Below are 24,986 nucleotides of genomic sequence, written 5' to 3'. Positions count from 1 at the left end.
ATTTGGATAACTTTGTCACTTCTTACAGTTTAGCGCTTACAAATTGTGTTCCTAAAGCAGGAAATAATGTAGTTGATCAAGACTTTTAAGTACTTCCGGAGAACCTACGTCTCTAAAAACATCCAATGACTTGCCTCTACATATGTATGCCGTTGCACCCAAAAAGCGGGCCTACTTCCCCAATATCAACAAGCAGTATATATATATATATATATATATATATATATATATATATATATATATATATATATATATATATAGCTTCAACCAACATCACTCTCTTCTTCCACCCCAGTCACCACCACCGGACAAAAGACTGATTTTTATGGGTCGACTGTGAGGGCAAAGGTGTTCGAAACAAAATGCAAATGTAGTTGTTCACTCAGTCTACAAATATGAAGATATACAAGACCAGTTAGGGTAATACGTTGCAAGATATTTACAAAGATGGAGACTATGGGAAATAAACTGGAGGAAACTTGTTACGATAAAGTGGTGATATATAAAAATAAAGCAAAAAAAATATAAAATAAAGAACAAGTCAACAACAAGAATAAAGTATTCGTAACCTCTCTTAAACATGCTTGAGTCATATAAGGAATACAACCCATAGCACAAGTCCCAAGTGATAACACCTTTTTTCTTTCTTTCCTTCAAGCTCACCGTTGCCTACCTGTAGTTCGATTATTTTAAGAAAGATGCATATATTCAGATTTTTCTTGGACTGGTGAATTTCAGAAATACGCCTATTAATATATTCAGGTTTTTCTTGGACTGGTGAATTTCAGAAATACGCCTATTAATATATTCAGATTTTTCTTGGACTGGTGAATTTCAGAAATACGCATATTAATATATTCAGATTTTTCTTATTGTATCGCGTATGTTCACATAGGCTTACGTATATTTACTTATGTACCATTTATGTAGTTACAGTAACATTAGCCATCAACACAACTTAAATCGTGAAATAATGATAGTGCCTTAGGGATGAAATAAAGAATAGTATCTTTGCTAGGTATATTTTCTAACCGACATGGGGCCATATAAGAATAACTATTAAACTCTATAGAGCCGGACTGAGTCACACATCCCCCCCCCCCCATACATGTTCATTGGACGGTTATAGAAATACGTTGAATTTTAACAACCTTCTGCAAAAGAAATGTTTGTCATCTTTATAACGGACAAAAGGTAGCTCAATGCGCACAAATTGGAATTGATTAGTGGATTGAAGTTTCAAGTTACTTTAGCCTCTACATTATCATTTCAATTACATCATATCGATAACCAGTAAACAAGCTCGATGTCATGAATTTTCATAGCATAATTTGTTTAAATTTAGTCTCACAAAATTTGCAGATGCTTTATTTGATATAAGAGAAGCAGACAAGCTCATTTACATATGTACACACACACACACACATTGGTATTCAAAGCTTGCCAAGTTATCTTAGGTCAAACACATACTGGTCATTTGCAGAAACATTCTTACATTAGGTGGATAAAAAAAACAAAACACGAACGCAAATATAAATGCCTTATCATTTTCTGTCAAATTTGACCAAACTCTGATGAGCAGTTTCTGATAAAATCTAATTGTGACTATATTTTAAAACCTTAATGTCAAGCACACGGTTTGTAGATGATACCAATAATGTCCGCAATCTGACTAACAGCAATCCTACTTATAAAACTCTGAACTTAAGACCAAATCGTCCAGTGTCATCAGTAAGACGTCTTTTTTTGGGGTGGGGGGGGATGGGGGGTGGAGGTGGGGGAAGGATGTGAACATTATAAACATACGGGTTTTGGGGGAAAATAGAAAAGTACAACAAATATGGTTGCCACTTATGTACATTGTTTTTTTTTATACCAAGCTTCCTTAACAATTCTTAGTTCATGAAATATTTTCTCATATATTCAACAGGGGACTTGCGAGATCATTCACTTCCTGTTCTTGTCAGGATACAGTACACACACTAACACATGCAGGGGCCACACTTATAAACTGGTCACATAATGGTATAGCGTATTTAATGTCAAGCGTTTATGACTGAAACAGCAGAGAGAACATTATAAAATTTGTTAAAGGCCAATCATGGAAAATCGTAGGCTAGCATGTGCAATTTTGTTTCTTCTATCGTCAGTATCTTATATTTCATCTGGGAATGGAGTCCAGAAACAGCGTCTGAGGTTGGAGAAAGATCTGCTAAACTTAGATGCAGAGTTTGTGAGCCTACGCAAAGACTTGCTTCAGGAACGTATGAACAGACATAGTCTTACTGAAACATTGGAACATGCCATTTATCAGTGCACGGGTAATTGTAAGGATACGGGTCTTGAAGAAAAAGCTGCTGGATTTATTAAAGAAAATGTGACAGAAAAATCATCTATTTCAGGTTTAAGTGCTTTACATAATTTTCAGATATGGCAAAGATTTTTCCAAGCTGAGAAAGCAAACCGAAAGACTATTGAAAAGAAACTTGTTGCTACTGAAAATAAATATGCAGAGCTGATGTTGAAAGTGGAAAACTTTACAACATTTAAAGAAAAACAAAATGCACGGAACAGTAAGTATATTATGTATCATTTATCACAGCTACAAATTATTTCTGCGAATAATTTTCTAAAAAGAAGTTAAGAGAAATGCTATGCATGTACCGTGTTATCATGTCAAAATACTGAATCGTTTTGGCTAAGCAGTCATTTATAAAGACTCAAAAACACATTAGATTAAAGTCAGCTTTGGATTAGTTTATACTATTGGTTTATTCAGTATATTGTTCTCATGTATTCAGAACATCTGTCTGGATGTATATGTCTGATATCGAAGAATAATAATGTATATTGATTTTGGGATCAGATCGACTGTCAACCGCTGATGACAACGTGGTAAAAATGAAAATAAAACGTTAGAATATGAACCACATAGCTGTCCGAAAAACCCATTTCACATATATAGACATTTGCAAGTCCGTAATTTAGTATGAGGTCCAATCTAATCAGGTATACGATAGGTAATTGTATCAAAAATGAACTGTTTGGCGACTTGTCCATGGATGGGAGGCGTCACTTTTCAGACAAAATGTGTAAACGGACTTTACACTCGGTAATGAGAACCTGGACATATGCTGGGCAGGTCATCGTCCCTTTACATATGCATATTACACATACAATCCACCAAAACGAAATATATATTATCAACTATAAAGCGTTATGAAAGAAGCAAATATTCTCAGTTTTAAATTTCGACGAATTCAAGTTACTAAAAATAATAATAAAAAGAGAAAATGTATTGACTAAAACTGTTTGTAAAGAATAAATTCCCTGCTATTAAATCTAGGCCAAAAAAGATTCGTTCATTAACCCGACAAAATTGGCCCTTGGTTTTAGTATAATCCATTACGCTATTGAAGTCCGATTTTTCTTATTTCGGTGTTCTAAACTCTTGTGCATGCATGCGTAATATATAAATCTTTGCTCTCGGCACAGTTGGAGAAAATTGAAATCTGAGGAAATGGTTCTGAATTATGTGCAGGTGTTGACAACGAATTTATAACTGTGTCCATCAGCTTGATATAATAGAGGAATGCATTTTTTCCTTTCTTTTCTTGTTTGGTAAATGGTAAATGACGTTATTCCTGTTGTACATCTAATTCCACAGAACGTGCGCGCTCCATCAATAAACCTTGATACTTACTACTTGCTCCAGAGTTATATATTGGATTTGCTTTAAGAGCCTGATGTACACTGGCCCTAGCTCATAACCTGTATACCATCAAAATCCCCATTTTTCAATCACACACACATATGGCATTCGCCTAAGGGCCATACAATAGGATGTAGAAGAGAGTGTTCTAAATTATTACATGATTTCTTATATATTATAAACGAAGTTACAGGCGCTTGCATTGAAATGTCTTATATAGTTACTACTGTTTTCGCTCTGTATATATTGGAACACAGAAGGGAACTTTGAATTACGTATTTAAACCATGACTAGGCCTAATGTGCGTGAGTGTGTGTTGGAGGGAGGGCTCACTCCTATATCATAATACTGAAAACAAGTGGACTTTCAATTTAATAATCATACAGAATTTATCCGTCATGCAAAGATAAATAAGTCGGTGCATTTGACACTTGCCGAATACTCATAGGATAATGAATGTGTCTTTTTACAGAGCGAATTACTCAAGAATTTGTCATTGACGGGAAATATACATTTCAGACGAGGTACGCTATTTTAAGCTAGACATAAGGCATATCTAAAAGACTTTGGAATTTTACTTTAGAGCCATTCCCTATTAATTTGCCAAATACCCTTTGTGTTGTTGTATGGATACAGATACTATGTTGAATACAGATATACCCGCCATTCCACCCCGTGGGCAAGAAATGCCTTAAGGTACATTTATTGTATGATAAAAGATTATAAGATATATGCAGCCAGCATCATTATATTCGACCAGGTGAAAGGGCCGAGGTTGAATGAGAGACAGAGACAGGAACAAACAAACAAACTGACATATGCAAATTGAGCCAAAGGAATCTTAGATGAGTAATTAATAGGTATTACGTTAAAATATTGCGCATATTACTATAACATAAATCATAATTAACAAAATCAATGGAAACAATAATGGCTGCTTGCAATATTATACGTATTCAAAGAGTGAATGTGATCACAATGAATTCGATTTTGCGGCTTGTGAATCAGTCTCAGGGGGAACAGTGGTAACCAGATGGGTCTGACTGGGCTACCATTGCCTGCTGCGCGAGTACCTTCATCTCGTCACGAATACCTGATTAAACGTGTCCTAATCAAGGTTGTAAATCAGGGGCTTGTATGGGCAAAGATAGGCCAAGCAGCCAATGCTGTATTAGAGATTTCGCATTTAGTGCGAGTACGTTAATACCGTGGTTATTCTAACAGACGCCCTGGGAGGTGTAATTTCAAATTAAGGGAATTATTTGATTTAGTTTTCTCTGCTTTGAGGATTTTAATACTGTTCATCACTGTTTGACAGAAAATGTTCCAAAAGTAAGTTGTTCTAACAGTCGCAAGATTACACATGTATCGTTTAAATGATCCTATCGATAAGGTAGGAATTTCATTTTGGTGGAAACAATGGGGAATGTCTCTATTAGGTGAGAGATTATATTAGAAAGGCTACTGTATGTTGAGATTCTAAATTCTTTTTAATTTGAGAATTAATGTCCAATTCAGCTGGGTTTCATGGACACCTATGGAAAATATACGTTGCATAGAGGGAGTATATGGCGTCAGCTTTAGATGCAATTGAAGTGTACACAGTTGATACATGGAGGGAACGTGACAGTATGCAAATTATAACCTTTGGGCTGCGGTGTTGGCTACAACGGAAAGATTCGTTGACTGGAGCTTTAAAGCAAACTACATACATGAAGCGTGTGCATATTTTGAATCTCCTTCCTGTGCTAGGCTCATATCGAAAAGAATGAATACATAATGCTAATATCTATTAGAATCCGGTTCTGGTGCTAAGTCACTGCAATGGTGCAACATTTTGTAGAGATAATTTCGCAGTACATACTGTCGCAGTCAGCGTGACATTGAACCATCTGTCTGTCTGTCTGTCTATCTATCTATCTATCTATCTATCTATCTGCAGGTGTATTCTGGCTCGTTACGTTGCTTGGTGACCAACGTTCGTAGTTAAACCATATCGTGAACCTTGTTGAATGCTGCTCAAAATGTGTAAGGTGCCTCAAAATCTTCAAGCTCATGCTATCAAAAATAATAATAAGAGCAACATAACTTAAATTCGTCAAGTAGTAGAAAATGGATCTAAAGTATTGTCATGATATAGATTTAATGACTTGGAAAGTTCAACTTAAGGCAGCTCGTCTTGTTTCCGTTTAAACAAGGCATACTAACGATAAGCACTCTATTTTGAAACAGGTTTGAATGTCCGGATATACGCAAAATGTGACTTCTTTAAAAACCTTAAGTATGCAATGCAAGGGTTCCTATCGCATTTTCCCGCATGTCATACACAAGATACCACTATGCAAAAAAAATGCACAATTTTAAAAACCTTGTTGAACTGCCGCATCTCACTTCATATTTTTTTAAAGTTTCCTTTCCGATATGTTATTATTATATGCTCATGTTTGTCTCCATTATCATTACGTTGTCAGAATCTTGCAACATTTTGTGACAGTTAACACCTTTATACTGTACGTATGTGTGTGTAAAGCTAAAATAGTATATTAGGAACTACTTTGTAAACAACCAATGTATACTTGTGTAGTAGACGCTTTAAGTTTTGATTGATTACATTTATTTGTAAATGTACTGGAGCAAGTGTTTCATCCATTTGAAAGTATAGGTGATATATTTAATGATGTAGATGGTTTTACTGAGTCAGAAAGGAAACTTTCAAGCATGCAAATTAATGAACATGATATTAGCAATGTCAATAAAAGACTTGATACGCAGTAATTGAAAATACCGTTCTGTTCATTTAACAATTATTTAGAAGACTATTCATATAGTTTCGCAACTAGAACGTTTAAATATATGACAAGAGCTCTCTATGGTCTATCAAATTATAACATGGAAACTATTGCATATCAAAGACGTACCATTTTCAAGTATGTCAACATATTAGATTCAAGAACAACATGCAGCTGAATGTTTTGGTAGGAAACTTACAGCCTCGGAGTTAGTAATTTTATTCCTGCTAGGTAAATAGAGTGCAACATAACAACTGCTTTTCCATATTCCCCGTGTAACTATGTTGACACAATGTTAGGCTACCGATAGTAGACACACTTTATGATACATGTCATAGCTGGGGTCCCTCCAACGGCGAGATGCAAGTAACAGGGCATTATCATGTTTTCGTTTGGAGGTAATAAGAATGGTAATAACAATACCTACATTACTGCATCTTGAATTTCGCCAAATTGTACTTTCTTAATTCTTCAAATCCGACCGACATGTCCTGCGAACTATGACACACACATAAGCTGTACTGGAAGTTCGAGTAGCCTCCATTTACAGTTGACTCCATTCATCTAACTTCATTGAAGTGACGCAATAATCCAGCCTGTCATAATCGGAAAGGCAGATATAAGTTGGATCAAATAAACAAAATCCATTCGTATTCTTTCACAATATCACTCAAAATTCAATTTTAAGTAGACCAAAGCGACAATTGTTTTTCAAAAGAGGTAGAGATCACAAGACTAAGTTAAACGGTACCTGGGTGGAGCTGTGTGAGAATGCATATTTCTATTGTGTATTGATGAATATACAGTTGTGAATGAACTCATTGTTTTCTGCAAAAATACTGCACGACCTTGCGGAGAAACGAGTTTGTATTTTCAACATATTAATGCAGTAACCTATAATTATTGCATGACCTGAGTAACTATAAACCACATCAAACAGAAGGACAATTACAACTTTCAAATGAATAATGACAGCAATATCTAAACCATTTCCTACTCTTCTGTATCGGCGCATTCTTACTTAGCCTATCATTTAAGTACAATCATTCGTAACCTACCACTTTAGTCCCTTGTTATTCAACCTTATCGCACAGTTGATTTAGTTTTTCTATAGTAAGTGCAGTCTCACATGTTCGATATGACAACGTGTTACATATCACTTTATGTGAATGTGGTTGGTCTAAATAAGCCCGTGAAATTAATGTTCAGTATTCTCTTTACTGATTGGATGCTATCAAAGGAAAGCTATTATAACCCCGCCTTCTGGAATTTTTCGTTTTCATTGAACATTTTGGCGGCCATTTTTCGATTTCACTCAGGGAGGGAAAATAGGGAAAAATGTCTTTTCTGTCTGAATTTGACCACTTCAACCCCACAGTGGTTCGTTGTGTCATGAATAACAATATCATCATATGAAAAAAGGCATATAACCCAAAGAGAAGAAGAACAACAAGCCGCAAAATTAAGACTATTGCTCATTTGATTGCGAGTGTGTAGAGGTGGGAGGGCGGTCTATTTGTAGCATATAACCCACCCTGTATACACGTGTGGTTTACATGGTAACCTAAACGCATAAATAAACTCATCTCTGCTTACATTATTATGTTTATAAACACTAGGAAGCTCACTCATATGACCATTACTGTTGTGATTGTATTATTTGTAATGGCTAATTGTATTAAATAATATCTTCATTAGCATTACCTTGTTTGTACAATACTTTTATTCTCCATTATCTATTGTTGAAAATACTGATAATAATAATAATAATAATAATAATAAATAAATGAATAAGTAAACAAATAAGTAAAACCTAATAATCACACTAACAGTATCAACATCTCTCTCTCTCTCTCTCTCTCTCTCGTTATCTTTTGCAACTGGTTTTAAGCATTGGATCATACATCCTGTATAAATATTCATATTGGTATAATGGAAACGAACGAGTCAATTAAAAAAACAGTCTTTCAATATGTTTTGCCATATTTAATATTAATAATGGTGGCAATGAACGATCTTTAACAAGAAGCACTGCAAAGATATTTATATTTAGTCTCCTCTAGAGATGCTAAATTTGTACAGCGCATTCATCTTTGCTTTGTCGTAGTAGGTCGAATTGCATAATGATCTACATGCAATCTGGCAAGTTGAGTTTGTTTCTGAAATAAGATTGCTGCATTATAATACGGGAACTTCCCAACATCGAATCATGCTCACATCCGTTCTAGTGTACATACAATACACATTAAACACTTCTTTGCGATGTAGCGCAAAAAAGCGACCTCAACCAAAATGTTCCTGCGCACTAGTTTCCCAATAACAAGGACTACATGGAAATTATTGTTATGCCTTTTTGAACTGCTGTCAAAAGTCACAGGCCACCCTCTTTATTATCCGTGGCCATTTGTCTCGCCAATGTGATCCATCAGGACGATCCACTTTTTGTCACTGAGCCAGATAAAGTGTGGGTCCCTAACACTTATCAACCGTTAAACCGGACATGTGCATTTCAATTGTTGGAGATTGTTAACTTTTGTTGTTGATGAATTATTTGCATGTATGTGTACTCATGAAAAGCCAGGAAATTTCATCACAACAAGCCACTGATGATACAGTAGGTCCACATTTATATCAACGTAACTGCGCGTGCAACATGTGCAACATGTGCAACATTTGAGAATCGAAACCAGTTTTAAAAAAATAACTCTTAAACCTAATTCTTTGCTATGATTGTTGACCTTAAACTTGTTTTAACATTGCTAGGATGGGCCAATCAGAAACTGTTATTGACAATGTGTAGCTTGGCTAGTAGTGGAGAATGTAATCAAGGTTCATCATCATACATCCAATATATCGTCAATGTAATGAAAACGCAACATCATACAACAATTGTATTAAAAATATAATGTTAGTGCTGTTATGGTTGGGAAATTACTTTAAAGGGTGGATCAGACTATGCATTGCTTTAGTTTGATGTCATTCAGCAACGGAACGAGGTCATTTAGTGTCGCGGCAATTAGGATTAAAGGAATTTGATATGGAATTAGAGGAGAGAGAGAGTATCACAACCAAGCTACCATTATGTGTGAACGCACTGTGTAAATCGGTTGTTGATGATAAACTGACATTGTGTGGGTAGGCACTGTGTAAACTGGTTGATACCATTAAACTGACATTATGTGCGGGTGCACTGTGTAAACCGGTTGTTGTCGCTAAGTAATCACAATGTGGTTATGTTAGGTTTACGTCACATTTAGGAAGCAGTAAGCGTGAACACTACCTGCAAAATATATAATTCCAAACATGCAAGGGCATACACTGTGATGATTTTTGTTACAAGCCTTAGGTAAAGAGTCACAGGTGAAAGACCAATATCAAATTTAAATAAAAACATTTCCAGTAGACTCGTCTAAACAATGAACGTGTACTCTATATTCTGAAGTTTTGATATCTTGATCTGAGATGGATATAAATGTCACAGGAAGGGAATGAAACCTATGCGGCATCACACTTAGGGAAAATGTGGACTGGGTCATAACCTTGCACCTGAGAATGATTTGTGAAGAGTTTTGTTTCAAACCGCCGGTAATTGCTGGCTTAGACTAAAGGTTGTTTGTACCATGCAAAGTATTTATGATATTTTAGAGACTCATACAATATACACATTTTCTACAAAGTATGCATATAATGAAAGTGCAAACGACTGCTTCATATCAAACATTTGCTTAATCGTATGATTTAAAGTATAATCATATTAACACTTAGATCAGTGATTTCCAAAACGAGATAACCTATGGGTCACTAATGTTGAATAATGCTTTGCATTGGGTAAGGTAGGTGGGCGCTTAGGATAACCAAGGGGACAGTGGCCAGAACAAGTTTGGGAACTAGTGAATTAGTTTAAATGTGTTCATGGTGCATGAAGATGTTGCATGAAGGTGTTGCATGAAGACAACACATTACTGTTTTAATTGATGTAGTATATATCAATTTTACCTATAAAAACAAAGATAAAGGTTTATATGTGTGTAGCATTTTGATAGATAGATAGATAGATAGATATATTTGCTTACAAACTTAACGCCAATTACGTCATTTTCACTCTTTCGTTAGTAGTTTTTTGGCATTGCGCTACCAAAATGTTTTCTTTAGAAGTGTTTCTATCCATGTCATCACATTAATGACGGTTGAAGGTCAACTTGTTATTAATTTAGTCAATCCTATTTCTGCTACTCCAAACGTTGGTGTTTCCATCATTAGGTGCAATTCCGTTACAAATATCTACAAACTTCTTACCTTGTGAACAACACCTTAGATTCTAACGATTTAGATACGAATTATATTATTTATCATTAATTGCGGACAAAATCTTTGAAAAATAAATCTGAAATGAGTTCTAACTTGTTATGTGTATGTTGTGATTTGTCGAAATAATGTGGCTGCCCTTTTACAGAGTCTATGAACTCTACAACAACGTAAACAAAATTATAAACTATCCAAGATTAACAATTTGGTTTGGAGAATAAATAAAAACCACATGAACACCAAAATACCCAAGATGTAAGAAACAGAAAAACACACAACAAGTAAATGCTAAGCAAACGTGTGCAATCTCTATTCAAAAGCGAATAATTCACTTTCCCATTTCAACTTTTGCAGGGTCATGCAAAAACATTTACCGGGCGTCTAATAATCCGGCATCAGGAGAATATCAGTTATGGACATCAACCGGCGAAAACGTTTCCGTCTTTTGTGACTTTTACGATGGGCATGGCTATACCTTTGTATCCAGAGAAGGTTTGAACGTTCTCAACAGCCTCTTAGATTTATATACAGACAGAAGTCACGTTATTGTGCGCCACCGTCAAAAAGATGGAATACAAAAAGATGTCGAGATAGCTCCTCATTCAGCATTCAGGTACAGGTACCCATTAAGTTTTCAACTTAGCAAAGCTGATGGGTTCCAGATTCCATTGAATGCAGCATTAAAACCGTACATCTACCTTGGATTTTTACCAGAATCCTACGCAAGAAGCAAATCAACACAAGGCTACCAGGCCGCAGGAGAGGACATTACTTTCACCAACTGTGACGCCAATCCAAACTCCTATCTGGCCTTTTTTGCCAACCCATACAATCTTATTCCGAATAATTACTACAAGCGATGCTGCATCACAACGGTGGTGGACGCTTGGATCACAAAGGCAACATATACGCCATCGTTCCGCTACCTACCCCAAACGTACTTCCTTGAGTTTGAGATGCACATGGGAGGTTGTGGGGGTTATGTCAGCAGAGACTCATTCCCGATGATGTCTGGTGCTTCCATTGGCTTCAGATTCGGTAAGTACTGAATAGGGGCTTCCTGTTTGTGGGATTATTCGCGATTTTAAGACCCTTAAAAAAAAAGTTTTATGATACTTTTCCGGATCTGCCCTTAAACGCGTAAATAAATTTGGTCCATTAGATGGTAAAAATAGCTCAAAATTAATTTGAAGAAAATATGCTGACATTGATTTCAGACACAAAAAGTACGATTATCAGAAACTCACAAAATCATCAAACGATTATCAGCAGGTACACAAACGACGACCATACCCATAAATCGACTAAAGAAATTGAGTGTGTACAATATAAATAACCCCAAAGAAATACATAATATTAATGGTATGATCTTCATTATCTGAACTTTCTTCACAATTTTCGGTAAATTGGTTGCTTTAAAAGTAGTGCTGAAAATACGATAAGGTTGTATTATTAAAATATGCCGTTTGTAAACAGGAATATATTTCTTGAAAATAAAATGTAGACTTATAAAAGGTTTTATTTATGTCATGTACCAAATCATATGTCACTATTTACATTTTGGTCTTTTTTAGAAAAAGCAAGACCATTCACCAAGTATTTACTGATTTATTTGAATGCTGGTAATTTCCATTATTACGTTTCTTTGTTGCCATGGAAACGTGTGTAGAAAAAAAAGAAAAAATAACATTTGATCTCCACTCGAGTACATTTTTTGGTTCGTGTTATTGTTCCATTCATCGTGGGCTGCCGTTTTTGTGTTCTAAATTTATTCATAAGGTCCATGTCAGTATGTTTCCGAGTTCCTTTATATGTCCATATATATTAAGGTTGGATCTTTTGCGTATGTCATATATCTTTTTCAGATGCATGAAGATTTCTTGAAGGAATTCGGCCGAAGTATACACGCTGATGATAAACGTTTTCTACAAAATGTTATCCAATCGAATTATGAACGACAATATTAATATATATAAATTTAATATCAGACTCAAACTTTATAATATTGTCTTTAGCAGAATCTAGGTGCATATTTCTAATATGAAATGGTTCTCATGTATGACTGTCAGTGTTATAGTTCAGTTCAAAATCAGTATCAATGTGTGTTTCGCATTAGCTTAAACGATGTTTAATAAAGCATAATGAAAGAAAACTATTGTTGTATTGTACGTCGAGTGAAAACAAAAGATATAATGCACTCACACAGCGTCATAATCCATTTCACAGTACTACATTGCAAACTCTTTGGAAAGGTAAGTAAAATATGCTGGGAAATCGGGGTTAGAGTATGAGTAGTGAATGGGGCGATAGAGGGACAATGGGACTTATCATTAAAAACATTTTCCCAGCACTATAGGGACAATGGAAATTTAACATGGAAATACAGGCCCGGCACTATAGGGACAAGGGGAATTAAAAATGGGGAATACAGGTCCGGCACTATAGGGACAAGGGGAATTTAACATGGGGAATACAGGACCGGCAATATAGCGACAAGGGGAATTGAACATGGGGAATTTGAATATGGGAGTTGGATAGAACACAGGCAATATACAACAGACATTTAAAAAAAGAAAAATGAAATTAGGCATGAAGGTTAATTTCTTTTCGAGGCATATGATTGGCCCTGGAAAGGGCCTTTGGTTTCTTCTTCTTCTGCTTCTTCTATTTCCTCCACTTCTTCCACCAAGTTCTCACTTTTTCCATCATTCCTTTCTTCTTCTTCTCCTTCTCTGGCATTCAGTCAGGATGACCCAATGCTCAGAACTTCTACTGGACTTTGATCCAATTCAGATTGAGACTCTCAAACTCTTCCTTTATCGTGTTGTTTTCTCGTTCTTTTCTCTCTTCTGTCCAGTTGTGTTTGATCTTCTTAACTTCTTCTCTCATCACTTTCGTCATCTGTTCTTAGCTTTCTCCACCTGACTTCCTCCCATTTTATGAATGACCACTGACGTCATGCCAAAATGTTTTCCAGGAAGCCCCTGACTCTTGTGAGATGATATATGGCCTCCTTGAGTGATCCCACTCTCTCATAGATAGGATGAATCAAGCCTCTTAACCTCTTTTTCTCCTCTTCCATCATCCTTTTATCAACTCTTTTGCTTCCTTTAGACTATTAGCATAGTCCAGACACTTTTCTAACTTAAATTCTTTCTGTCTTTTCCATTACAAACATAATATATAATATCCAATAATAGACGCCTATCAACTTATTCAGCATCTCCGATGCAGCCACCATCTTCTTTGTCGTTATTCCATTGAAAGGCGCGAACGACGTACGCTATGCGTTCTTAAATGAAAAGCACAGACGTGAAGGAAAACATCCCTACTTTTCTCTTCTCATATTATCTACTATCCACACTAACGTAATGAGACAGCAAAAACATAACCATAATATACTATTCACAAACGGGAAGCAGCAAAATCAAACCCAAATATACTATTAAGACACGGGAAGCAACAAAAAACTAACCACTATCTACTATCCATACACGGAAAGCAGCAAAAGTCAGACCATAATCTACTATCCACACACGCTAAGCAGCAAAAAACAAAACCAAAATATACAATCCACACACTCAAAGCAACAAAACACTAACCATAATATCCTATCAACACATGCAAAGCAGCAAAATCAAGCCCATAATGAACTATACACACAGACGTACGAGAGCGCTTATAATCACACACATAAACACATACAATCACACCAGGAAGGGAATGAGTGTTTATTTTCACACTACTCCACATCCACACATTGGCAAATTGATTACTATTTATTTTCTAGAGTTTTGGCTAGCCCTGAAAAGGGCTGTTGTTTCTAATTTAAGATGCACCTGGCTAATTATGACATCTCCCAGGCCGAGCACCACAGACACATCGACGCTCGAGTCATTTTCCCAATGTATTCTTGTGGTTGGAAGTGCAGATGGAGCTTGAGTAGCTTCATTATCCCAGTTCTCCGTTTGAGAGATAGTGAAAATTTGTTGTCTCCTTTGTCTATTATTCATCCGTGGATGTTGTAAACGTTGAGGCTCCCACGCTTGTCTTTGCTCTCCAATTCCATGGGTCTTGGTGCTGGTAGTAACTGTGGTGTTTGCTGCTGGGGCGGTGCCCTCGCCATAGGCTTGACTTCTTTGGTGTGCCTCATGATCCGGTGGGACAAGATTGGACTTTTCTGCTCCCGTTCCACTTTCTTTTTCTTTTCCTCTTTTTCTTTTTCTGTTCTTTCTCTTTCTTCTAAGGCTTCTTGGGTCAGCTCGTTCAGGAGCTGCCTGGCATATTCCAGGTGCATCTGGAGTTCGATCACCTTCTTAAGTCTACTGCTCAATTTTTCTTCTTTATCAATCAACAGGGGTAGCTAGACTACCAACTGTTTTTGTATTTATATGAAAAGCACGGACTTGAAGGAAACCATCCCCTGAGACCCAAAACTTATATTACCTAGATCATTACCTAAAAACGCGCGGACCTAAAAGAAACACTCACATTTTTACTACGCATCACTATTTTAAAACAATTTCATTAACCCTTTGAAGAAAATGCTTATACACTCACTTTCTAAACAAGATAAAGAGTTCATGTGCTTATACACGCACTTCAATTTTTTCTAACTTATCATAGGAAATGGAATGTTATTTCTTTTCTAGAGTATGGGGTAGCCCTGAAAAGGGCTGTTGTTTGTCTGAAATTGAAGCTATGGTCATCTTTTAGGGTCTAAGATTGCGGCCTTCTCTGACGACAGGCTTTCTCACAGGATAAGGTCTGCTTCTTCGGAAAGAGGAGAACTCTTTGGTATGGACACGACAGTCGACAAAACCTCTGTCAGGTTCAGGTTGCTGCTGCTTCTGTTGTTGCTGCTGCTCTCTTTCTGTTCTCTCTGCTGTTTCTGAAGTCTGTACTTCTCCGTCCATTCTTCTTTCTCCCTGTTAATTTTTTTTCTGAAGAGCTCTTCCATCCGGTCTTCAGTGACTTTTAACATTCTAACATTCTCTATCTCTTCAGGCTTCGGTATCACACCTTGTCTGACAAATGCAAATTCACGTAGGCTTCGTTCAGCTTAGCTAGTCTTGAGTACATGTTCGTAGGAGGATGAGCCGACAATGGATGGTCAGACTGGAGACTGTGCCGTTTTTATGGTCAAAGCACGGACTTGAGTGAAAACATCCCTGCACGGTTTTCGAGTCGGAACGTTCAAATAGTGTGATGTGAGGGATAGAGAGAAGTCAAAGAGCATGAATCATGATACCTATAGCAAAACAAACGACAAAGCCATTTTTTTCTTCAAAACACATTTTTACTTAAATCGCTTAACACTAACAAGTAACAATGAAATTGTAACATTAATCATTCAATATAACATTAAACATTTTCTCAAATAACAAACATTTTTTCTCAAATAACTAAGAATTTTTTGGACAGGGCTGACAACGTTGTGAATGATATTGTGATTTCTTCTGTTGGAAGTCACTGCGCCATTGATGGACAATACGTTTCCTAGCTAAAGAAGAAAGATAAGCATAAGTGTCACAGAACCATCGATCTACGTTCTCATCGTTTCTAGAAGAACGACGACCAAAATAAGTCACTATATGTTCTAAATAATATCCCAGACTGCGGTGATGCAGAAAATACACACAATATTTTCTACACACCAAGTAATCTGTGCCTTGTAATTTCACATTATTGAATCGTGTGGTCTGAGCATTTCTTCTCATAAAGTCAATGATATCGTCTTCCAAAGTGGGTAATCCATACGAATCAAAATACTCTACACATCCTTCATGAGGAAAGTAGACGGCTACCAAGTGGGTTCCTGGGAGATGACTGTTGTCCGTTTTGATCACATAAGCTTGATGGTCTTGAGGTTTGCGATGAGGGAGTTCATCTTTAGCACATACGACAGGATTCCAAGAAGCAGTATACGAACTGTGGTTCAAAAGATTGTAAGATTCCCAGGTATCCATGTTTGTGTGGTTTTTTTCTTCACAGGTAATGATAAAGGATCAATTCGATCCGGATTTTCTCTTGGAAAATGTCTGACAAGAAAAGGGTACGAGCTCCGATTTCGGACCCTGGTTAACGAGGGTGTCTATGCGACGGATGTCTAGAGGCGTTAATGGAGGACAAGAATGTTCACGCAAGCCTTTATACCACTGATGAAACACGTCTTCTATCTCGATGAGACTCCAAGCTTTTTTCAGATACTCGTCCAATTTTGCTTCTTGACTCAACATCAGGCATTTATCGTGTTGAATTTGACTGGGATGATCGTTTTGTCATCTACAGCAATCATTCTTGATCAATTCCTTAATTTCATCTACCAGGACTGTAGCAAAACAGGAGACTAAATGGGCTTCTTGTTCTGGCCATCGTGACCTCATCGTGATGACTTCTTCGTCTTTGTCTTGGGATTCTTCTTCCGCAGTCTCCTCACATTCCATGTCCAAAGTTTCTCCACTAGGTAAAGAGGGATAACATACTTGCTTGACTTCTAATAGTCTAGAATGACTTCTCTCAAACTGTTGATTTCTATGGTATTATCGAATACCGCGTACAGGATGACGTTTACTGTCGCAGACAGCTCTTTTGCAAACTGAAGTTCCACTCGAATCTGGCCAGATTTTATAGGGTGGAAGTGTCCCTCGTCACTGCCCTAGTCAGGGGTGAAATCAAAAGCCCAAAAGCATAGCCTCCTGCATAATCTTCGTATGTAATACCGTGACTGGTGTTGGTTCCTAACTGTCCGGTGGCTTCGTACAGGGACAAGTACGATCTCAAGTAATTCTTCTTCTCAAAGTCAGGCTCGAAAGGTCGGGTACACAAGGTCTTGCAATCGCGACTGACTTCGATTTCCTTCACGTCGAAGTGTTGAAAGTTGAATTTTTAGTGAAGGCTCCGTTGAAGGCTGAATTCTCGACTATACCAAGGATTAAACGCTTGGGTAACTGTCAATGGAACAGATGATCTTCGATAATGGAATGATGGCTAGCGGGAATGGTGAACGTTTTCACTTCCACGCGTCGTATTGGATACTTGACGGTCGTTCTCCTCAAAGTGTGACTGATATCGTTTCCCACTTTAGATAACACTTCCACGCGTCGTTCGTAGAGTTTGGCCTCCTCGATTTTGCTTTTGGGATTGACGGAAGCACTATCAGCCAAGAAATTGAAAGCGGTACTGCTGAGATGCAGTCTCAAGCGAATATTTACACCGTTCAGCAAATATTTCTCTTGCAACCATATGTCCAAATGCAAACGATCCATTAGTTCTAGATTCTTTCCGTCTTTGATTTTTGTCTCATCGTTCTACAAATCCCTCATTGTTTTTTGTGGATGAACCCGTTTCGGTTTCGTTAAAATCGTCCACATCATCAGGTTGACATCGCATGCATGCATTGAGATGGGTGTTCTTGGCGTCTATTCCGTACGTCAAGAGAGTTTCTAGGCAGGCACGGTAAGGGTAATTATCCATGCTGCTACTGACTAGTTTGTTATTCAAGTACAAGTCCACTGAGCTGAACAAGGAATGCATGAAGTTGTTGACGGGAGCTACTTTGTCGTCATCTATAGCACCTCCAGTTTTATCTACAATTTTGAATTCAGGTACAAGTAACTGCTATTCAGATCGATGTAATCTTCGGGCTGTCCTTAGATTTCAAACTCGATGGGAGCTGAATATGTCAATGAGGAGACGAGATAAAATTTCACCCATTGGGATACTTGCATCGTCATCATGGTAGGTGGCATGGCAAACAGATCCAGTTCAGACTTGGAACAGGCGCAAGACTCTCGTTGCATAATTTTTCTGTTTCTCAATAATTTAATAATCAAAAACGTCTAAGTTTCGGATGGTTCATATTTTCTTAGTCTATCTAGCTTTAGAAGTGTGAAGTCTGGTGAAAGGGTGTTTTCTTCGTCGTCTTTTTCTGCCTTGTCCTTGCTGTGGCTTCAGGGAAGCGGGAATTGCTGACTCGGTAGCGTACAGGGCATTTATAGGTCTTTCTCGTCGATCGAAAAGGTCTTTACCCGTTTGCAGCAAGACATTTTTACCTGCTCTCAAGAAGGCTTCTTTGGGGTTTTGTTTGTCAAAGATGACATTTTGGAGAAATTCTTTGCCGTGTGTCAACGCTGCATCTTTCAAGACGTGCAATCCGCGTGTCACCATCGGTTTCAACACAGGGCCCACCGAACAAAAGGCCGATTTCAAAATATCTCGTAAACCGTGTCCTCGCTGTCGAGCAACGCCTCGGTACACTGGATACCAGTCGTTAGAGAACCGTTTTCGATAATGGAGCTTCACCGTAACTTTCTTTTTGGTGAATGGAATATTCTGTCCCAGATCTCCATTTATAGCAATGTTGACAGTGTCCAAATAAGACTTGCTGACGGGCAAATAATGAGGATGTACAAATTCGCGGTGAACGTGATAAGTGTTTCCACCATCCTGGTCATTGGTCGTGGCAGAATCCACTTTGAAAGGAATGACACGCATTAACGGTACGGAGGTGTGAACCACCACGTTATACTCAACCACATCGGAGTACACAAAAATCAAATTCAGTCCTTTGTTCAGTTCTACAGGGAAACGAAAATACCTCGCAAAATGCCCGTTGTTGTGAATAGTCTGCCTATCCGTGACCATAATGAGATCTCAACCCAAAATGTCATACAATTCAAGGCAAAATTTAATACGTATACTTTTTTCCTCACTTTCAAATTTGATCAGTAGACGATGAGACACTTTATGGTACTCAATGGTGAAACGTTTTTTCAGTGTCGCAAGAACTTTGTCAAATGCTGCATGGAATTTGTCAGCGATTGCCTCGACGAGATGTTGACTACTAAAATAATTACCTGGGTTAATTTTAAAGTGATAAATATATAAAGGAGGAGAAGTGTCACTGCTGCTGCGGAGTACTGTGTCCGTCGGAAGTGATTTATGTTGATTAGTGATAATCATGGTTTGTTGCACTGTTTGGTCTAGAATTTCGATGTGAAAAGTGTTTTGAGTTTCAGTGATGTTTTTTTTTTATTTGTGTTGGGTAAATCATTCTACAAAAGCCACTTCCCAATGGGCTTCATCTCCATGAAACTGTCACTGGGTAAAGTTAAGTAAAATTGGTTAGGGTGACTCATAATTCCAGAGTTCAGTGGCTGTCCGAGGGGTTACTGGAAGTCTCAGGAGTGTCTCCGGCCAAAATAGAGTTGTTGTTGTTATTGTTGTTGGAGTGGTGACTGACACTGGCACTGGACACAAGGTTCCCGTTGTTCCCGTTCGAGAGTAATTTCAGGCAGGGATTGGGAAGCAGGTAACTGATGCAACTGCTCAATAAAATGGTCCACAATTGTTTGTCTCCTTGTTGCAAACTCAAATTGGCAATGGCTGCACGGATGACACAATACACCACAAAGGTTTGGCAGAAAAAGACGATTTGCGTTTTAGGCACACGTTTTCCACAAAACACCTACAAGGGTTGTTTCTGTCAATCTTGCAGAGAAGAACTGGGTGAAGGAGTGGTAGCAGTAGCTGAGTTTGTGTGAAAGGGCATGATGGTCACTTCTTTGTATAATCGATGACTTGCGAAGGGTCGATCCAAGAATCAAAACTGGGTGGATATCCTTTCTGACGTACTTTGACTTCCTTGACACGTATTTTGCCCACTTTACGGGTTATGCGTTCGAGAATGCTTTCGATATCGTACACCTCGTCTTCTTTTGTGGTGACACGTTGTAACTCGGTCAAAAAAACATTCCTTTTAACACTTCTCCGTTCATTTCTTCCAATTTATAGACGGCAGGATGACGACCATGCACTCGTCCAGTGACACGAAACAATTTGGTGGTCCAGTTAGGTAAGTAACCTTTGTCGAAAGTGCGCTTGGTTTTGCCAATACGCACCCAATCGCCTACGACCAACACTTCGCTTTTCTTGGGGACAGCCCTCGTCGGGGACGTACCGAACATTCGAACAGAAGCCAGTACTTCGTTGTCGGGAGTCACCTCTTGCGGAGCAAGTCCAATGCTTCGATGGTAAGATTGGTTGTACGCTTGCACCAGGTGCAGTAAGATGTCGATGTACTTCAGAGTATGGTGATGCGTAAAATATGTCCACATGCGTTCTTTCAAAGTGCGTTGAAAACGTTCCAAGATGCCGGCTTTGGTTTCAGGATTCTCGGTGGTAAAGAAATGAATGTCACGTTTCTTTATTTCTTTTTGGAAAACTTATTTCAGAAATTCGGTACATTTGTCCGTTTGCCATCGAAGAGGGTGACAACCACTTTGTTTCAACACCCGTTGCAGGGCTCGAACTAACTCGTTGCACGATTTGGAAGTCAATGGCACGACCCAATTAAATTTGGAAAAGACGTCGATGACACAAAACAAATACTTGTAGCCGCGATTGTAGCTGGCCAAATGAGAGACATTGGCTAAATCGGCTTGCCATTGATGATCGATGCCTTCCACTTGGGTGCAACTTCTGGAAAACTTGCGTCGAATGGGTTTGTGTAAAGTAGGCAGCTTATTCTTGTAACCATCGTTGCACTTGAGGTAAACGGAGACTTTTCAATAAAAGAGGCCATGGACAAGGAAACAGAGTAAGAAGGTTATTGGAAGAGATAGAAGAAAGGTCAGACTGGTTCTTTGTCAAAAAGGGTAGTGAACATGTGAAGAAAGTGGAAGAAGAGATGAGATGTGTCTTAGATGAGGAAGTGAAGAAGATTAAGGAGAGGTGGAGAAAAGAGAGGAAAGAAGAAGAAAATGGAAAGTAAAAGGCAGAACTAGAGAGACTGAACCTTAACTGGATGAAAATCCAGAACATGTTCCGAGCCATGGGTCACCCGGACTGGATACCGGAAAATGAAAAGAGGAAGAACAAAGGAATTTTGGGAAAGAGAAGGGGATAGATGAAGAAGTGGAGGAATTAGAAGAAGAAATCCAAAGGCCCTTTTCAGGGCCCCTTCATATGCCTTGAAAAAGAACTTGACTTTCATTGCTTACCCCTTTTTAAAACAAATAGAGACCCTTCCCTGTTTAAATTTCCCATGTTCAATTTCCATAGACCCATAAGGTCGAGACCGTATTAAAATAGGGTCCCGACCCTGTTCCATTTTCCCCTTGTCCCTATAATGCCTATGATGTTTGTCATGTTTGTCCAGTTATAGGGACAATGGGAAAAACTAATGTTCTTTTCCCATGTTAAATTCCCCTTGTCCCTATAAGGCCTATGCTGTATAGGAAAAATTCTCAGGGACTATGGAAAACTAATGTTATTTGGCTAATGTTAATTTACATAGTCCCTATATGCAATATTCACTTTTTTAATAGTACTTGCCCTAGTCCCTGAATCGTCCCTATTCACTACTCCTAGTAATTGCTTTCTGCAGTCGTCATCTTCTTACTACATTATGCAATCGAAACTAAGTTTTCGCATACTTTTTTAATAGCACTGCCCCTAAATATCTGTCAGAGGCGCTAGTACATAAGACAAAATCCTTTGTCACGTATGGTAATTACATTACTGAGTCTGTCGTTATCTTGTTCTTTTAACGTATGAAATGGAAGTTCACGTGCGTTTTCCCAAATAACATTCGTCGGAGCATTTTTCCCTAGTCGGTTCGGTCAAATGACTAGCAATAGCACTGACGTTAGCAGCATAGTGACGACATTATCCTTCCAGTCCTAAGAAACGTCAAACTTCAATTCTCAATATTCGGGAGAACCGAGTGGCCGAGTGGTCTAAAGCGCTCTCCGTTACGGATCGCTGCCACCTCACCTGTCTGCGTGGATTCGAGTCTCGAGTTCTAACAGTATGGGTATGTCAAAAGGCTTGCCAGTAGCTTATCGTGGGTCCGTAGTTCTCGCCGGTGTTTTCCCAGGTTCTTCATCCACCATTTATACTGGTTGCCATGTGTATGCAAACTTGTGCTGTAAAATGGCGTTAGACCCTGCAACAATAACAACAACTTTGTGGTCGGTTATAAAGCGGTCCTATCCTGATCAACCTTACAGCTACTTGGTGTTAATGGTTCTTCTCTGGGGGTGACAGCTAGGTACGTTAATTTCTTAAACCCTACGTGACACTTAGATGTTCGTGCGGGCAGAACCATTTGTCTAGGTCGTTCCAAGACTTTCTTTTTAGTAAAATCAGATGGTCAAGACGCATACCTGTCGCTAATAGATAGTCATTCATGAAATTTTAAGGGACATATTTCCTTCCTCGTTTTTCAGTATTGTTTAATCCCGAATTAGAACCACGCATCAATTTGTATATTAAAATCAGATTATCCCAGCTTCGTTGTATCCAACGGAATAAAGGTATTAGAGACAGAACGAAAATAAAAAAAGATTTAATCATTGTCCCGATAACACTACACAGGTATCATAGACTTGTTCTGTATCAGTAATAGTTATATTGCAACAATACTAATAATACTATGCTATAACAATGCAAATACTAATAACTTTGATAAATTATGAAATTAATATGTAATGGTTCCTATCATGTAAGCTTTAGAGAGCCAAATATCAGTATTGTGTACCCCGCTTATCTATATTTAACCTATGTGTTTATACTGATGAACATAAATACACGAAACTATAATTTTGGTCAAAACAAAATCTTGCACATTGGTGAGGTGGACGAAGCTGGTCAAAGGTCAATACATGCATGAAAGCAATATTTCGATGCATATTCCATTTAAATTCTAATATGATATTACATAGAAGTGTAAATAGAAGTAAATCTGACCATTTGGCAAGATGAATTTAAAGTGTTTAGAGGATATCAGATTGAGTATTATTTAAATAATAGCACATAGCTGCATATATTATCTGAAGTATATATATTGTTTCAAAAGTATGCTAAACTCCAGGATAACGATTTCGTGCCACTAGATCTGGCATACTGAATGGAGCTCTATAGCAAAGGACGTATGTTGTATAGTGTGTAACAGCGACTGCAGAATGTTAGTCGTAGTAAATATACCTGTACTTAAACCGTGTCCTATTGTTCATTCGATCGCGTTGTTATTTAAAGTATCAATAAAATAATCAGTTGTCATAGGTAATCTTGATTGTGTTAAACTTTTCCCTATTAAGTTGATTACTGGACGAGCCCAACCAAATTTCAAAGAATGTGAATGAATGGAGATAAGAGGACATTTAGCTTAAAACCGATTGAAGATTTAAAGGAAATTCATGCACAGGTCTTTGCGTTTGATTATCACGGATATAGGATGCTGACATAACACGCCAGGTTAGTCTTCTTCACATAATGAGAGAATATAATTGTTTTTCTCATTTATGCGTTCTTTTGGAAACTGATTATAAGAAAGATAGCTTTAATGACAGGATTATATCATAATCAGAATTTGTCTGAAATACTATCTGCAGATAATCCTGGACACTCGAAGATAAATGCGGAAATGTATATAGGTAGGATATACAATACAACTGATAAGTTATATATATCTATTAGGTGAGAGGAGGAGAAAAATAGAAACATTGATCGAAAACCAATTTAATAATTCAATTTTTGAAAGGAGAGAGAGAAAACGATGGCAGCAATTGTAATTAAGAATATTCTGCCATTGCTAAACGAAACTCATAGTAAATACAAACATACATTGATTTCTGCCTTGTAATCATAAAAATATACTCAACCTGTTATCTATGATCATATGTGGCTTTATAAATCTTATTACATGTTAGTGTTTGCTGGCCTAGTATGGAAATATAATTACAGTAATTTCATAAATAGACGGCGAATTTTTCTGGTAAAATTAATTTCCAAATGTTATGCTACGTCATAGGGTTCGTCTCCTATCCATCAGATATGTACTTTATTTCTCTGACTGAAATGGTAATTCATAATTGCTATACCTGCATGCAAAATGGTGAGAAATATGATTATCGTTTTACCAATATTTTACACACATATCTGGAACAGTCGTATGGATTTTACACATGGAAGCGTTTGTAACCCTGTCTTCTTTTTTCACTATGAACATTTATCGAAAACTTTTCCACTCGACTCACTAAAGGGAATGGCCGAAAATGGCACGCTGTCCTAACAATAACGCGAATATCACAATATTTATTCAATTTCAAAAATTATAATACTAATTGCCTTAACAATCATCTGTAATTGGAAATAATTCCCGATGCTTAACATTC

At 37.6% G+C, this 24,986-nt stretch overlaps 1 protein-coding gene across 1 annotated transcript; it reads left to right on the top strand.

The window, feature by feature from the left end:
* The first annotated feature begins 1,953 nt into the window (after nucleotides 1-1,953).
* On the top strand, nucleotides 1,954-12,958 carry LOC149783402 (uncharacterized). The gene is made up of 3 exons (XM_089931633.1): nucleotides 1,954-2,573; nucleotides 11,161-11,844; nucleotides 12,672-12,958. Exons 1-3 carry the CDS (start codon nucleotides 2,102-2,104, stop codon nucleotides 12,677-12,679), a joined length of 1,164 nt encoding a protein of 387 aa, XP_089787759.1. The 5' UTR covers nucleotides 1,954-2,101; the 3' UTR covers nucleotides 12,680-12,958.
* The last annotated feature ends 12,028 nt before the right edge of the window (nucleotides 12,959-24,986 follow it).

This window comes from Sinohyriopsis cumingii, chromosome 14, assembly GCF_028554795.1.
Source record: "Sinohyriopsis cumingii isolate HCF-2022 chromosome 14, ASM2855479v2, whole genome shotgun sequence".
Classification (NCBI taxonomy): domain Eukaryota; kingdom Metazoa; phylum Mollusca; class Bivalvia; order Unionida; family Unionidae; genus Sinohyriopsis; species Sinohyriopsis cumingii.
Note: the sequence above shows the minus strand (reverse complement) of the source record. Positions and strands in the feature narration are given on the sequence as shown.

What these genes read in the sequence shown, in the direction of transcription:
- LOC149783402 (XM_089931633.1), top strand. Translation starts at nt 2,102, where the DNA reads ATGGAAAATCGTAGGCTAGCATGTGCAATTTTGTTTCTTCTATCGTCA. An exon ending in AAAACAAAATGCACGGAACA is followed by an intron (nt 2,574 to 11,160) that starts GTAAGTATATTA and finishes CAACTTTTGCAG; the next exon opens with GGTCATGCAAAAACATTTAC.